Source organism: Synchiropus splendidus, chromosome 17, assembly GCF_027744825.2.
Source record: "Synchiropus splendidus isolate RoL2022-P1 chromosome 17, RoL_Sspl_1.0, whole genome shotgun sequence".
In the NCBI taxonomy this organism is placed as follows: domain Eukaryota; kingdom Metazoa; phylum Chordata; class Actinopteri; order Syngnathiformes; family Callionymidae; genus Synchiropus; species Synchiropus splendidus.
This window is the reverse complement of record NC_071350.1, coordinates 2,548,525-2,564,838: the sequence shown is the minus strand read 5'-3', so window position 1 is coordinate 2,564,838 and position 16,314 is coordinate 2,548,525. Positions and strand designations below refer to the sequence as shown.

At 39.6% G+C, this 16,314-nt stretch overlaps 1 protein-coding gene across 1 annotated transcript; it reads right to left on the bottom strand.

Annotated features, from left to right (window-relative positions):
- Nucleotides 1-334: 334 nt before the first annotated feature.
- Nucleotides 335-15,810, bottom strand: zc3h12b (zinc finger CCCH-type containing 12B). The gene is made up of 6 exons (XM_053847356.1): nt 15,536-15,810; nt 12,147-12,910; nt 10,771-10,910; nt 9,741-9,975; nt 9,244-9,350; nt 335-9,163 (listed from the first exon to the last, which is right to left on the bottom strand). Exons 2-6 carry the CDS (start codon nt 12,743-12,745, stop codon nt 7,737-7,739), a joined length of 2,508 nt encoding a protein of 835 aa, XP_053703331.1. The 5' UTR covers nt 12,746-12,910; nt 15,536-15,810; the 3' UTR covers nt 335-7,736.
- Nucleotides 15,811-16,314: the final 504 nt, after the last annotated feature.

Below are 16,314 nucleotides of genomic sequence, written 5' to 3'. Positions count from 1 at the left end.
GAGTAGCTAATGATTCATACACGTGCAGTTACACTTTCCAGTGAAATCTGCACTTTTGAAATTGAAAACTGTGTGGGAGTGAGACGTCATTACCTTGGTTAGCTGACTCATCCTCACTCTTGGGGGCAGCATGACCTCCTTCAGTGAAGGAGACTTAATCACAGAGACAAAGGGAAGAAGGTGTGTGTTCTTCATAAATCAATGCTGGGAACAAGCAGATCACAGGAGAAAGGACTTTGTCTCCATCAGTCAGTCACCAAGCACGACACGCCACCTGAGCTGGAACAACACAGAAAGCAACAGTAGCAGTGGAGAGTGACTGCAAAAGACGGCACCTAGGTTTGCAGTGTCTTTAGCACCTTTGCTCATGTAATAGGATTTATAATTGAACTAGGGAAAAGCTCTGTTAATTTAGGAATAGACTGTTTTTTTAATAAAGACAGAAATCCCTTTGGCTGAGGGAATATACAATACCATCAACAATTCAAATGATTCAAAAAGAAGCTGAGGAATTTGTCTGTTATAAAGTTACCAACAACATTGAGGATGAGTGATGTGCTTTCCTTCATTCGTCCACCATGTTTCCTGAAACCAGACACTGCACAATTTCAACAGACTTTTATTTACTCGAGGAAAGAAACACATTTTGTCATAAAGACTTACATTTTGTTTGAGTCAAAAGACCCAAATAGTCTATATTTTATATATGTTCCGATCTACAAAAGCGATGCATTCCATTCAGTGTGGATTACAATATTGCAGATTATCACAACACAGAATAAACTAGCTTCTTCAACCACTCTTAAGTCGCAGCTTTTTAAAAATACATTTTGCCGCCCCGAAAATGTCATAATGTATCATGCGGCTCAAAGGTGAGTGTAAGTCCTCCTGAGTAACGCGTTTGTGTAGTCGTGTGTGCGTATTGTTGGCGTTATGTGCAAAAACACATTTTCAATCGGGATCATTGTTCAGTAAAACACAACAAATCTTATCAATCTCATTGAAAACATATGCAGTCCTTTCTTCAGCAGTATCACCCAAAACCCTTCTCAGTGATCAGAGGAAACAACCTGGCCGGGCTAATAAATCAAACAGGAACAGAACATCACTTCTACAATAATAGTCAGAATAAATAATAATATAAATAAATCACAAGTTTTAAATAACCTAAAAACAAACGTGAAATGGACATAACATCAAATACAATTAAAAAAAAAACCAAAACAATACCACATTTCAACATTTGCCAATCAGGTTTTTGAAATCTATTCCAACAGTTCCACATGATTTAAGCGACATCATAGAAGATGGAAGGTGAAAGTTGATCAATTTCTTCGACTTTTGACCCAAGATTAAGTGTATACTTGCTTAACATGAAACAATGGAAGAGATTTTTCTGTTTTCATGCAGCGTCTTTGCACCAGCTAACTACTAACTTACTGTTCTTACTGTTGGATCGGCTCTGGGTGAGCCCGCTGGTCTTCAGAAGTGGACATGCATGGACAATATTTGCCAGTCTGTCAGAAGACACTTGCACTTGTCTAATACACGGTCAAACTAAACTTTTTCATGAAGCAGCTTAAGTGAGTGTTAAGAGTCTGCAACCAGAATTACACACTTTACAGGATATAAACAATAAATCCTCTGTGACACAGAGTTCTTTGTGTGCATTTGTGTGTCATTTTCAACACAGCCATACAAGAATAACTTTGGCATGTAGGTAAATATACTCAAAAACACCAACACAAAGTGAGTCCAGAGGATCAGAAGAGGAAAGCGTTACAGAAATTGTCGTTTTTAAACAGTGTTACATCTACAAGTTGCTTTCTATATATAAACACACAGGTGAGAGTATGTACAGTGAAGACACAATGCTTACTGCTGTACACAGGGGAACAGTGCACTGGAGCACATTAATGTCCCTGTAAATAAACTTCTGTACCCAGTAAGAATAAGTACATACCAATGGGCTACTCCCAGTGACACACAGTGTCACAAACATGGCATTGTTTATTCCCCCTATTTAAATAAAAACTACTTTCGTATTTTACACTTGTATTTTGTTACATTCAAGGTATAGATACAATTTGTATCAACAAGCAAAAGTCAATTCTAGACATTTGTGGCTTGGTTGTTTGCGGCACTAATAAAGGGAGAGAGAATTGGGAGTGGGGGGTGGGGCAGCAATACTCAGTCAGCAACGGGCTTGTAAAGCTTCATGAAACAGTGTACTCAGTTTAATCCAGCTATCATTAAATGGCACTCTTTTAGAGTCAAACCTCTGATTGTTTTTCTACAGAGAGCGCCACCTAGTGAGGGCGGAAATGAGTATACGCTTCATGATCAGCCCATTACTATCCTCACCCACAGAAAATTAATATTCACAGCAAGGGGTCCCAAACATCTGGGCCTTTATTCATTCTATTACAAATCAAATGAAATAAAAATGACGGTTGATGCACTTTGGCTTCATTACAGCAAAGACTGGCACGCAAAATAAAGCATGAGTAAAGCAGAGTACAGTGGGATCTCAAAGGTTGGTCCCCAAGGTCTATCTAACCCTTCCCAGAATTCAGGATCACGACACGGTGAGTACTGATAGAAATGAGACAGCATCCACAAAATGTATAATATTTTAACATCACATTTTTAGTAGGTGATTCCTTAGGATGCATAATATATATGCGTATGTGGGTTCAAACATTTCCCACTATTAAAGAGAAAGGCAATGAATTTCTCAGTCTGTCTGACAGCGGAACTGATAAATGCCAAGCTCACAATTAGGCCTGCATGATAAATTGTATAAAAAAAACACAATTTCGATTCACCCTTTAATTTTCAATTAATTTCGATTCGCATTTAATTTACAAACTGACCGGATTTGCATCACAAATACTACATTACTTTGTGAGTTTCACGCTACTTTCTGAGATCCCACGAAGGCTTCACCTTCAGCCAATAACGAAGCGCCTTGTAGTCACGTGTTTCACTCCTGACATGAATGCGGTAGTGATTGCATAGCTCGGCGACAGGATAGACACTGAAGGAATATGGATGACAAACCGGGAAGTAGTTACGAGAATCAGCCCACCAAACAGTGTCATAACGAACTTATTCCGAAAAAATGGACAGAGCACAGAGAGTTTTCCAGGCTCATGAAAGTGAGCTCGCTGGTTCCTCTGCAACAGGCTGTGCAGCTGACACTTGGCAACAACTGCCAGTCCGAGCTTGGTATTCGGAACGCGAAGCTAATTGCCCAAGAAATAATCATTAATTTCACAGAGCTAGATGAACAGCCTTTCTCAAGAAGACGGAAACGACTGGATCCGTTGCTGTTTTGGAGTCGGGTGCCGTGTTCATTAACAACCTGAATCTGAAACTTCTGAAAATGTCTGGAGAGGAAACTTTCATAAATGTGAAAGTATGTAAAAGTGCTCAATGGAAATATTTCACGGACATAGCAAAGTCTCAAGAGACTCACCACACTGCGACGTCTCACATCAAATTAAATGTTTCTTAGTTGTCCTTTTGACAAATATTTTTTTTTTGCCTTCTTGAAGAGGTGGGGTATATTAAAACATGTCTGAATTAAAATGATTTAATGGTTCATGTTTTCACATATGTACACAGATGGTCTTATCATTTTGATTACAAATTAATTGTCAACCCATGTGATCGGTATCTGTGATCGGCAGCAAAATGTTTTTTCAGCATCTCAAACAACTATGTTTTGTCATGGTTTGTGTGTGCAATAAACTTCGTGTTTCATGAGGGAAAAAAAGTGTGGCAGAGAATCGTCATGTCAATTCTTCGCGATTCCTATTTTCCTCCGATTTGTGCTGGCCGACTCGCAATCATAACAAAACGGCATCTATATAGTTCCGTTGTTCATAAAAATGATTCTGAAATCACACTGTCTCACTGTTCAGTGCAAAATTTTGCCGCACTATTTAGATTTTTGTTCACGACTCACTCGTGAAACGAAGATTGTCCGTGGAAATATTTGGTATTTTGTGAGCAGGTTTGCCATAATCACACAGTCAGACAATATCAATCATTATGGGTCATTCATAACCACATTCAACCTTAAAATGTGTTCATCTATTCCCGGCCTCATATTCATTCTGGTGACTGACAACAGTCCAGATTCACACGAAACAAGTGTTACGTATCTAATGTAGCTGATTAGCCTAGAGTTCTTTTTCAACCACTAGTTTGAGGAAAGTAGATTTGAAAATAGCCTTTTCATGATTCTTCTGATACTAAACATTGAAATTCTGAGGTCCCACTGTACAAACTTGGGTAGGAAAACATAGGAACAGATTCTGTGGAGGATAAAAAAAAAAATAAACTGTTAATTTAGCTTCCACTCTTTTAGGAGGGGGAGAGGGGGTTACTGGGAGGGCACGCAAACTTTTAGCCAAATGCCAGAAACAACCTTGACAGCAGCCTTGCAATCTGATTGTTTCACATGGAGAAACATTTAGGCGGTTTGTTTCACCTTCTCATGAACAGACATCTGGCAAAGTGGCCGTGTCCTTTTTCATGAAAAAAAAAAAAACAAGTCAGCAAAGCCCAAAAATCATTTTCGGGCAAAACACATAAAAATCTTTTTGTTTTCTGTTTACGTTTCACGACTGAACACACACTTTGTTTTACTGAAACATTATAAAGAAATGTTATTTAAGCACCACAAACAGGCTGATATACAGTGCTCTGCTTTAGAGTTACTTAACTGTTGAGATCCTACAAACACCTAAATGAGCCATCTTGACTTTATAGAGATCATTTTGCGATGCAAGTAAAATGATTTATGGATTCAAAGTGGCAATTCCCATTCAACACACTCCGCGTTTAATCCAGCTTTAGACAGTGCGACCTCTGATAGGGTGAACTACACATGATGGCCGCACTCCTTGACTCGAGGGTGATGAATTAAGATCAATGAGACGAGCAAAGCATAGCTCCAATAAAAACAATTTGGCTGTCACATTTCCACCATGTTCGTCAACTCTCAGGCAACTTCAAAAACACCTGCCAGAAAGTTGGACAATTAAACCAAATAGTAGTGCTGTCATTTTAACACGTTAATTAGATTAATTAATTACGGCGCAATTTCACACATTAAAAAAACAGTGGCGAGCCAATGCTTGCGCATTTGAATTTTGGCCCATTGAAGGACCCGGAGAGGCGTGTTATACTTCTATTATTAATTTTTGAATTGCTATATCGAGCTTAAGTACCTATTTCAGACAGCCTTATTTTATTTCAGAATTTTATTTATTTAACTGAATCGCTGTATTTGTATTACATTTTTGAAAACAGCCTTATTTTATTTATTTAACTGTATGGCTGTTTGTTTTACATTTTTGAAGACAGCTTTATTTTATTTATTTCACTGTATTGCTGTATTTTTTACATTTACGTTTTACATTTTTGAATAATGCACCTGGCCTAACTGGTTTGCTGATGTGCTTGACCGTTACTTTTGGATTTCATTTATGAAGCACAGTTCACCAATAAAAAAATGGATTTCCAATCTTCTCTTCTTACTGTATTCAATTGATTACTCATGCACTACAATTTTTTTAATACCCTAGAACTCAAATTCTTTATCAGGAGCAGATATGACATAAAATGCGATTAATTAATTACAAAATCCTGTAATTAATTCAATTTTTTTTTAAATTGACTGACAGCACTACCAAATAGTATTTTCAACAATCATAACTAGAAGCAGGTAAACATCCTGATAGATGTCAAGAAGCAGCATCACGTAAAGCCATCCCACAAGCCAAAGTCAAGGTGCATAACTAGAGTTTACTCAACAGTACAACATTCTGCAATCCCATCACCTCAACTATACACAAGTAACTATAGCGTTCTACAGGATCCATGTATGTGTTTCACAAAATATAATCCCGACTAGACAATATTCTTGCTGGAAACCACTGGTTTCTGGCACTAAAAACTGAAAAAGAAAGCATCCTGAGAGCAATGTGCAGCAAGGCACAGCCAAATCCCTCCACATACCCAAGTGTTTGGACGCACAGCTGCGTGTCGGCAATTCAATTTCCTTATAAATAGTGGCCCTGCCCCAACATTTTTAACATATTTTAAAACGCCTGTCTTTAATATTGAGTAGAAATCTGAATTTAAAATGCACAAACTGTAATTCAAACTGTTGAGATGCATTGGGAAGTTTTTTTTTTTTTTTTAATCTCACATTTTCCAAAATACGGCTATGTTCACATTACACACGCTATTATTAATTAGCTGCTGTTCATCTCATTAGATGTGTCAAGTATTTTAATTTTGCGTCACAGTAATGTAATACTGCTCAGCAATTTCAAATTAAGATTAAAAAAACTAAACCAAAAATACCACACAAACTTTCCGAAAAGATGAGTAATGTGAACATGGCCTTGTTACATCGCAGCATCTGAAGTGAATAATTGTAGTTTCAATACATGCAGTTGAGACAAAAATCTTTTTGTTGATTTATTTTCAGTGGCATTGCAAAGCATATATAGATTGTTTAAAAAAATCATTTCTTATATCAGTCTTAGCTCCAAAAACCGATGGCAAATCCGGTGGAAACTGATAGTAACTACTGACTGAAACAAGTTTGCTCAATCCCACCCTGAAAAGTAATCTGCACAAATGCCTTTTAATCTAGCAGACAACATCCAGTATTGACCAAAAAGATGCTCACTGTATTATTCAAAATTTAATAGTGATGAATTACAATACATAAAGATACTATATAACCTATATATTTTTGGCATCATTTAGCAGCTTATAAATGACTTAAAATAATGGCTTTTGTGTGATACTACTTACATATGTGTAAACAAGTCCATTTTTTGGCTTTCTTTGTGCACTCTCAAATTCTACTAAAATAGTAGGTTTTGTAAGTGAAGCTAAGAAAATAGACTTCTGTATATACGGTGATAGTGCTTTTATGCTTCAATGATGAAAATTCCATCAAAACAATGACAATAGCGTGAGGTCATTCGGATATAAGGCCATATGTTCAGTTCATGCTGTGAGGTATCCTCCAACCTCTCTTACTTATTGGTAAAAGAAATGCACTAAAAAGTACTGACGTTCAATTTTTCCAGCACCAGCTGAGTGAAGTGAGAATATTTTTAGTTTTACTATTTTTAAAACGCGCTTAAAGAGTGTGAGCAAGAGCTACATTCCGGTTGGTGAAGGATCTTTTCCACAACCACTCATCCAGCATGCCATTTACAAACCTGTATGGAGAGTCCCACGTGGACAGAGCTATAAAACCATGTCTTCCGTCAGTTCAAATTGAGTCCTTGCTATACAATGGTCAAAACAAAGAGGCTGCCGACCCTGCTTGCCACCTCTTTGTGTATGTGAAGGATTAGGTAGCTCTAGGACCATGTGGAACATTGTTGGAAATGCCATTGAAATTGCATTCAAAACAGTAAAACTACTGCATGTGCGGTCTGCACTCCAAGAACGTTGAGTGCAGGAGATACACTTAAAATGCATTCCAATGTAGCTCTTGCTCAAACTCTTACAAGCAATGAAGCGCACTTCATAAAAAAATGCTCTCAAGGTTGAATACGTTTTGCCGATTTCCACGGTTAACTCACTAAAGGGAACTTGGACGACCAGTTGTATGTATACAATGAACTCCTGAGGGCAAAGGTTGAATTTCACAAGTGCCTTTCTGAGCAATCCAAACCTCAGAACAGAAGACCTCACTGGCACGACCTCATTTTGGTGACAATGACTGCGGCGAGTTGTTGAGCATCTGTCAAATGGGGATTTTTCTCCATGACCGAATGGACCACATAGGCCGGAAAGATGTTACAAAGGTTTCGATATGTTTGATACTGGTGTTCTGGAATGACGTAGCGCTCGAGATGATCACCAGCAGATGACGCCTCCCATGGCGAGTTCCATAATTGCTCCATTTTTTCGGGCATGCTGCGGACCATCACACGCTCACAACATGGCATCAAGCTGTTGCTGAGTGGATATGAATGATATCCATAAGACTCATTACCGCATGGCAGAGGGTCCCAGCTGGCGTGCTGCTCACGGCACAAGGGGGGCCGCCTTTGTCTCATTGGGTTGCTGTCATACAGCCGTGAATCTGATATGCTGTCCATGCGAGTCATACCAAGAGATCGAGTGGGCTGTGAAGACAAAGGCGGCAGGACTGTCTGAGTTAAGGGATAGTCTCCGGGGCAACTGGACCTTGCCCCTACTGCAGTGTGCTGGATGTGTGGTGCTAGATGAGGTACCGGATGCTTTCGCTGACCCTGCTTAGGCTCCTCTGGTCCATAACTCTGTACTCTTGACAATGTTTCATGTCGATACCCATGAGAGAAGCTTTGCATCCTTCCTGGTGCTGGAGACTGCTGCTGCCCCTTCATGCTCTCCTCCATGCTGCTATCCACAGAACTGGGGTACATGTCCCCATACGAAGAAAAGGAGTCACTGTTCGAGTGGCTGAGGCAGGATTCAGGGCAGTGACTGAGGTTCCTCTGATACACACCATGCTCGTGCTCCATGCTACAGAAACTATCCACGTTGTGCATGCTGCTCATGCTCATGTTAGAAAAATCACTGTGTAGTGAATAATAGCCATGGTCGCTGACAGAGTCATACTTTGGGAACTGTTCACTGTATGTAACAGAGGCTCCATGACTATTGGTCACCAGAATTGGTGGATACTGTACACTGGACATGTGCTCTAATGAACTGTGTGCAAACTGCAAAGAACCAGGCACCGGGCTGCTGGCTGATCGGGTGTTCAAGGCTCCGACTGCGTGGCTCTTGGCAGGCTGCATGGTGGGCACACTGAGGGCAGACACGAGGGAAGGCACTGAATTTGTCTCAGACTTCCTGACAGCTGATAGCGCTTCGGGAAGTTCACAGGCCACCGAACGAATGCTGGGGTCTGACTGACGCTTGGGTGCCACGCGTTTGACCTCAGAGGCAGCGTCTCCCTTTGCAGTCGCTGATCCAGTACCACATTTGACCAAAGCCCCCTCGCTCATTGTCTTGACTGCTGACAACTTGGCGAAAGCCCGGAGCTCATCCGCCACTGCGCGCTGAGGTTGATTGACCCGCTCTGGATGATAGTACTTACACTTGTGTCCATATGTACACTTCTTCCCTGGTTGAAAAACGAAGAGAAAACTGTAAGCAAAGACAGTTCAGTCACTTTCAGTGTCTCAGTTTAGAAAAGACACGTACCATAGGGGCAAGGCTGCTTCTTGTGCTCAGGAACAACAGGACGCTTGCGAAGGAAATTTTCTAAACTTGGACCATGCCTCCCTAACGGATCATCAGGTGGCATGAACCTATAAAATATAAAACATTGTCATGGCAATATATAGATGTGGCATATGAGAGTGTGACACCATTAACCCTTTGATGACATCAAATTGTTGATAAAAAAAATCTTAATTATCTGACATATGAGAATCCTAAATCTTGTCTGGTTTGAGCTGTGCAATTACAGAAAGACTGAGTCACACAAGCACAAAGCCTGTTTGCACAGGATTAAAGACAAAAATACCCCAAGGTTTAGATGTGTACTGGCCAAAAAAAAGTTGTGGCTTGACTGACCCAAATCACGAAAAACAAAATTGAAAATAAATACATGATTCTGAATCTGCTTGAGACACATGCTGTGCTTACGATTTTGCATAATATACTGAATCTGTGACTCAGCGAAGACAGTCACTTACTTGTCATTGACAAATGAGTACATCAGAAGACGCTCCTCTATAAACTTCTTCCACTCTGGCTTTTCGTTTTGCAAGTCTCTGTAGTTGTCATTCGACACAATAATTCCATCAGAATCAAAAGCCAGCTTCACTATGAAGCGATCATCATAGCAGACCACTCTCCTGCCTTGAACCCTCCGTGATGGTGTGAACACGAGGATCTTCTCCTTCTCGAGCTTGCGCAGTATTTCTTGGTCTGAATGGAGATATTTTAAAGTCATAAAACCATACGCTAACTTAAAAATGGTTATGCAATAATTCTGCCCAATATTGCTGGAAATGTCGCAGATTTGTTTTTTCTTGAATAACAGCACATTTCAGTTGCCAAGGAGGAAGATGACATTATCATGGCAGCACCTGAAGAAGAGCTTTTTGAAGTGTGGCGTAAGCTTTCAGTTCCGCATATGCAACTGGCAAGACAAACAGGGTAGCATGTGTTTCACATCATTTTCCAAAACCTTGCCGTTGCATCACAGACAGGGCTGGGAAGCAAGACTGTGACAGTTTATTTTTTTTTAAATGGCTCTAAACAGGTTTATAATAAAAGGTAATGGTGGTAATTACATAATAATAGAAAATTTCCACTTGTCACAGAGGAGGCCTGGATACTAACCCCCGATAATCAAGGGATTACTTGTGTGGGTGCAACAAATGCATGCCAGAAAGGTTAAGCAGCTAAAAATTAAGCGCTATATTAAATCCATACAAAACCATTAGATCTCATTTGAGTTAGACATCAATTAAAGTAAGTTAGACATCAGTTAAATAGTTAAATGCAAAAACAATGCAAAAGCAAAAATGTTTTTCTCTCAGTCAGAGTGACACCCCACTAAACGTTTTGCTTGCTTTGCTTGCTGGGCAGACACCCATGCTAACAAGACTTTTGAATTTGAATCAAGCCTTTTGTTGCGTTTTAAAGAATCACAAACATAAACAGCACTTTAGCATATTGAGAGCTGATTAATTGTACTGAGCTTGATGACGTTATTACCAGTAATGAGAGCATCAGGCCTGGACTGTTCCTTCCTCCAAGCGGGGACAAACACAGTGATGTCTTTGTGCCCTTTCTCTAGGAACCATTCCACAGCAAGTTGTATGCCGCGGCAGGAGAAGACCTCCTTGTTTCCGTGACTAGCAGACAAGAGCAAAGGAGATCGACATTGGCTAGATTCACTTGTCATTGAAAGTAACAAATTTAATTCAAATTTACACCCGACTCACTCAACTTAACTCTATCATTAGTTTTTATTAGGGCTGAACTGATAGTGGTATCAGTCCCATACTCGGTTTGAGTACTTGCACTCATAGATTAGCCACCGATACCACTATATGGCAGCATAACGTTTTTGAACTGTGTCAGTTTATGACAATTTTGTAAAATTTGTTTGTACTGCAGTGAAACCTGTGACTGTGACCCATCTACAAGAAGAACATATTGATGAATGTGGCTTACTTTAAAAGTACTCTTTATCGGTGCATCCCTAGTTTTGATGCCACCATGATTTTATCTTTAGGTGTGTGACACACAGGAACCTTCTGCACCGCATTAGTCACCCAAAAAGCATTACAGCTTCTCCAGGGACAATAAGGGAAACATCCTGCCTAAAAACAGAACATGGGAATATGCTTTAACCTCCTGAAACTCTGTGTCCTGATTAACTTTCTGCACTATGATGCATCTTGTTGTGGTATCACAACTGTACACACAGTTCAGTGTACACAAAATGGAAGACTTCTACAGAATACAGCATCGGAATTGTCAGAAAGAAATCGGTCTGGAAGCATACTCAGTTAAATCTCAAGTTTCATAACACAACCATTTAAAACATTTTCATAATCATAAGTAGGTAATATACAGTATGTGACACAGATTGGCCAACATATATTGGAGAGGTCATGGTTGATTGCTGATCACTGGATTGCTTTCTGATATAATTCCTACCAGGCTGAAATTGGTCCCTTCTGTTTACCTTTTGTTGGCTGAGCTTTGATTTTTTTTCTCTGCTGCCATATATACCAACAAAAAAGTGTCCAACTGTCTAATTAATGAGCACTCTAACAATAAAACAGCTTAAAAAAAACAAAAGTGATTATTTTGCATCAGAGACATGTGTAATGTCTGAGTTTTCTTAGTGTTCACCAGGATTCACACTACCAGGCTTTTAGCGGGGGGGCGTCTGCAAAACATGAAAAAATGGACGTGGAAATCTCAACCATAGCTTGGCCACCAGATGCTGCCATATACTGGCATAATCTGGCGCCCAAGCTACGAGAATCGCACGTCCATTTTTTTATGTTTTGCAGACGCCCAAACACCTTCCTAGCTAAAAGCCTGCAATACTGCAGCACAATGCATCAATATCTCACCTCATTGCCACATTGGAGCCATCGATGACAATGGGCCGGAGATTATCATAGGTGTCCACAGACTCCTCCTCCACAGACACCTCAGGACTAACAATCTCTTTCACCAGCGGTGACCTGGATGTAGACGAGGTTGTGCTGCTGCACGGTTGAATTTCTGTATCCACTTTGTTCCCAAGTCTCACCAACTCAGCAAGAACATCATTGATAAGAGCAGCAGTGCCTAATTTGTTCAGAACCGTCTCCACCTGCTCCCCAGAATAGCCCAACTTTAACGCAAATTCCATCTTGGTCTGATATTCTCTGTCACTACAAGGCTTAACTGTTGACCCTGAGCCTGTTTCATCCTCTCGAAAATCCTGTGCAGTGCTACTCTGGGAGAAACTGGGCCGGTCCAGGCATGGTGAGCGACAGAGCTGCCGATGGGGTTTTGTGACCGACAGTGGTTCTTTCTTCTTGCAGCCACCATCATGCACTTGACGCTTCTGGTCCTGCTGCTCCTCAGATTCACTCTCTGAGCTGCTTCCATCATCAGATTCGTCAGTGGCATGCTGTTCCTTTCTAGAGTCCGTTTTCTCCTCCCTGCATGGGCGTTTTTCCATTTTGAGCTTCACCACAATGGAACATGCTGTCAAGTTTGTGTAGACACCTTCAATTTTCGCCCCATGGTCCCTCACCTCCACAGCAACCAGGCAAACTTGCACATTTTTTTTTCACTTAAGGGAATCAATTGGTTGAGCCACAGCAAACTGACTAGGTGTTCAATGCTGGGAAAAAAAGAGAGTGGAAAAACCAAAAGTCATATTTTAATTTTAGGACATACACAATACATTGCAATTCACAATGTGATCAATTTATCACCATTTCCCTCTGTGAATTGGAACGATTAATATCAAACAGCATAGTGTAGGACTAAACGCACCTGTATCTTTGTGTGATGAAATAAACTACCAGTAATATTATTTTTATTTTTTTTTCTCAAAATACAAACCTGTTCATTCATACATAAACAAAAAGGTTGATGAGTTAAATAATAAATGAAATTTATACAATTCAAAAAGCATACTTTATGCATCGGCTAACGGCACATATACAAACGCATCTTTAAACATGCAAAATATATACAATGCAAATGAGCCGACCTTGTAGTTTCAATTGACAATAAGGATGTCAACATTTCTATTTATATCCAACATCCTGTGTTGTATATAGTATAGAAAGATATACCATATATTTTACTATCCCATAACCAATCATAGCCAACAACTTACTTACAACTACTCTGGCTATTTTAATATCAAAGTTCCACATCAAAACCGTTTTGCCATTAGTGTAGATTGTAATAAAGATACAGAAGTCATGCTTCAATCAGCGCAAAACAATATTGAAGGCAGACATACGAGGTGCATGTGCATATAACCTGATACAGAATGTCGATTGAGGAGCAATAAAAACCCTCAGGTGATTAGACTGCAGTATAAACAGCACAGTATGTTATAATGTATTAGTTGCCAAATAATCATGTTAATGATCAGAAACACTCATCCTTAGTCTTGGGAGGGAGCAAGCACAGCACATCCAGTTTGAGCTTCAAGAGGCGCAGCCCATGATGTGCGTTGCTAAGCAACACAGCCTTGTCATCAGCTAACTCCTTTTTACCAGTCACGACTAACGCAAACACAGCTCATCATCTCTCTTCAGGTAGCCAGTAAATGCAGGACACTTCAGCTAGAACACTCTCAGCACAAAAAATCTAGGGCATCATATAAGATGAAAAATACCCGTTACTTTCAAGGGTTAATTAGAAAATCTTGTTGCAAAAAAGATAAATAAGGTTCCGTTTTCTGTTCCACATGACAATGCATACACGTGGAGAAAGTGAGAGCTACTTCTTTAAAGGTAAGACACATAATAAAGCTTAGGATTTTATCACAAAATTCAGCAATGTGTAGGTTTACAGCATCCAGGATTTTTAATAACATAATGAAAGTCATAGGACAGATGGTCACATTTTGCCTATTCTCAGGATATTTTTTGTGACGACATTTATCAAGTTAAGGGTAGCACCACGCTTCTCCTCCACCTCCAGAGTCACATGTTAAAATGCAGTGAGGCCTTCATACTACCACTGCACATGCACGCACATATTTCTGTCTCATAGCAACAAGTGTAGCAGTCCCTGTGGATGTCTCTTCATTACAGACCAAACATAATATCCAGCAACTGACGTGAAATAATTATTAACCAGACAAAACAATTCCACAACACCTGACCATACCGAAACAGAAGTACACAATCATGCACACCACGAATAAACTAACAAAGCAGTTGAGTCACAAGAAAACTATTGAATGGACGCAAAACATCCTACATATAAGATAAGAATATGTTCTGGAGTAGTGTTTGCATGTGCATTTAAATATTGATTTTAATAACTCTTAATGATCACAACACTTGTATCATCAGTTTTGTAAATCAAGAGACTAATAACAATATATGGTACTTTGATTGAAGTAATACGGTGACAGACGAACTCAAGTCTTGTCCAATTAATTCTGATTATGTATTGCAAAATAACAAAGTGGCAAATAATCACTATCCAGTAGTGACTACTTAAACGATATGCCCTTTAATTCATTACTTTTATATACATCACGGAGTCACGTGTTTCAGCACGCGTTTACTCAATAACTGTTATTTAGACATTCGATACGAATCATTGAATTGCAATGTTTATTGCACATGAATGTTGCCCTGTTGAAGGGAATCAGTGCAATAACTAACATTTCTGGCGAGAAGTTAGCCGAAATACATTTTATTTATTTTAAAAAGTGTCTACATATGCTGCATTCACGAACATGAATATGACATCTGAAATGATTCATCTCATTAGCAACAGCGCTCTGAGCAGAGAGGTGGTTTGAACAAAATGACAACAAAATGAACCAAGCAGCAATATTAATGTCATACTGTGTCGTTGGTACAAACAACGGATGATTTTATTTTGTTATTCAATTTAAAGTGGTGAGACAAGGCCGGGGTTAGCCCAGGCTACATTGACGGTAAAGTCTCACTCTACAAACAGCAGTACTCCACTTTTGATTATTGTAGCGGCGAGAGGCATCAAAAGTAACCTGTAGCTGTGCAGCAATCACAAATACGAGTCCCGCTACAGGTCAGCATCCATTTCGTAAACGCAAAGGAGCTAGGTTGTTAGCAATTATGGCTATCTTCAACAGCAGGTTGCTAACGGAGATTGTGCTAACCTTCATCGAAATGCTAACGTAACTTGGTGTAAAGTTGAACATTATCTGACAGTACATGTCAAACTAAGGAACGCAGTATTCATATAGGTTGGTGTAAAACGAGTTCCACTGAGGAGTTCATCTCACCTTGTTGCTGTCACCCTCCTCGCTGAAACACAAGTGTTGTGCTGCCATTGGCGCTGTCGCAGTTTGGTCCAGGGTTGCCAGATAACCAGATGGAAACACGCAGGCTCGACTTCCTCACGAGTTTGTTTTTCCCCAAATTAAAGATACATTTGTGTTTTACTGCGACTGAATTTCTGCTAGTAATTCGAGTACATGATTTATAAGCGCCAGTATGATTTCAAAAACACAGGTTTATCTCAAGTTTGATTCCAAATATTGAATATCATCCCTCGAACGTGTCGTCCTGTGAACTGCTAGACAGAACATTGGTGAAGCTTTTCTCACTCAGAATTAACAATCGCTTAGATGCAAATTAATTAAAACAGGACAGGCTACTCATCAAATAATAGACATAAGCCGCATAATACTTTATATTTGGATTTAGTTGATTTACTTTAATTTAATTACATCTGTTTTTAACAGCTATTCTATGTGAAGCACTCCCCTCTTTTGTCAATTTCAGTTATAACATCAGTCTGGACTCCCTAACTTTGTCTTTACATAAGCTGTCTCCCTTATACAGTATATATTCCTTTCTGATCCTCCACCTCTTCCACTTCCAAATCTGCTTTCTAGCCTTAAATAACTGACCCCTACTACCTGAAATCATTTATTTCATAGCTTCTACTTGGTGTCCTGCATGCACCTCTCTTTTCTCCATTCATCCATTCAGCTCATCATTTTATACAACTCTAAACAGAACATTCCAATTTAACTTTTAGGACTGGTTGACAGGGCAA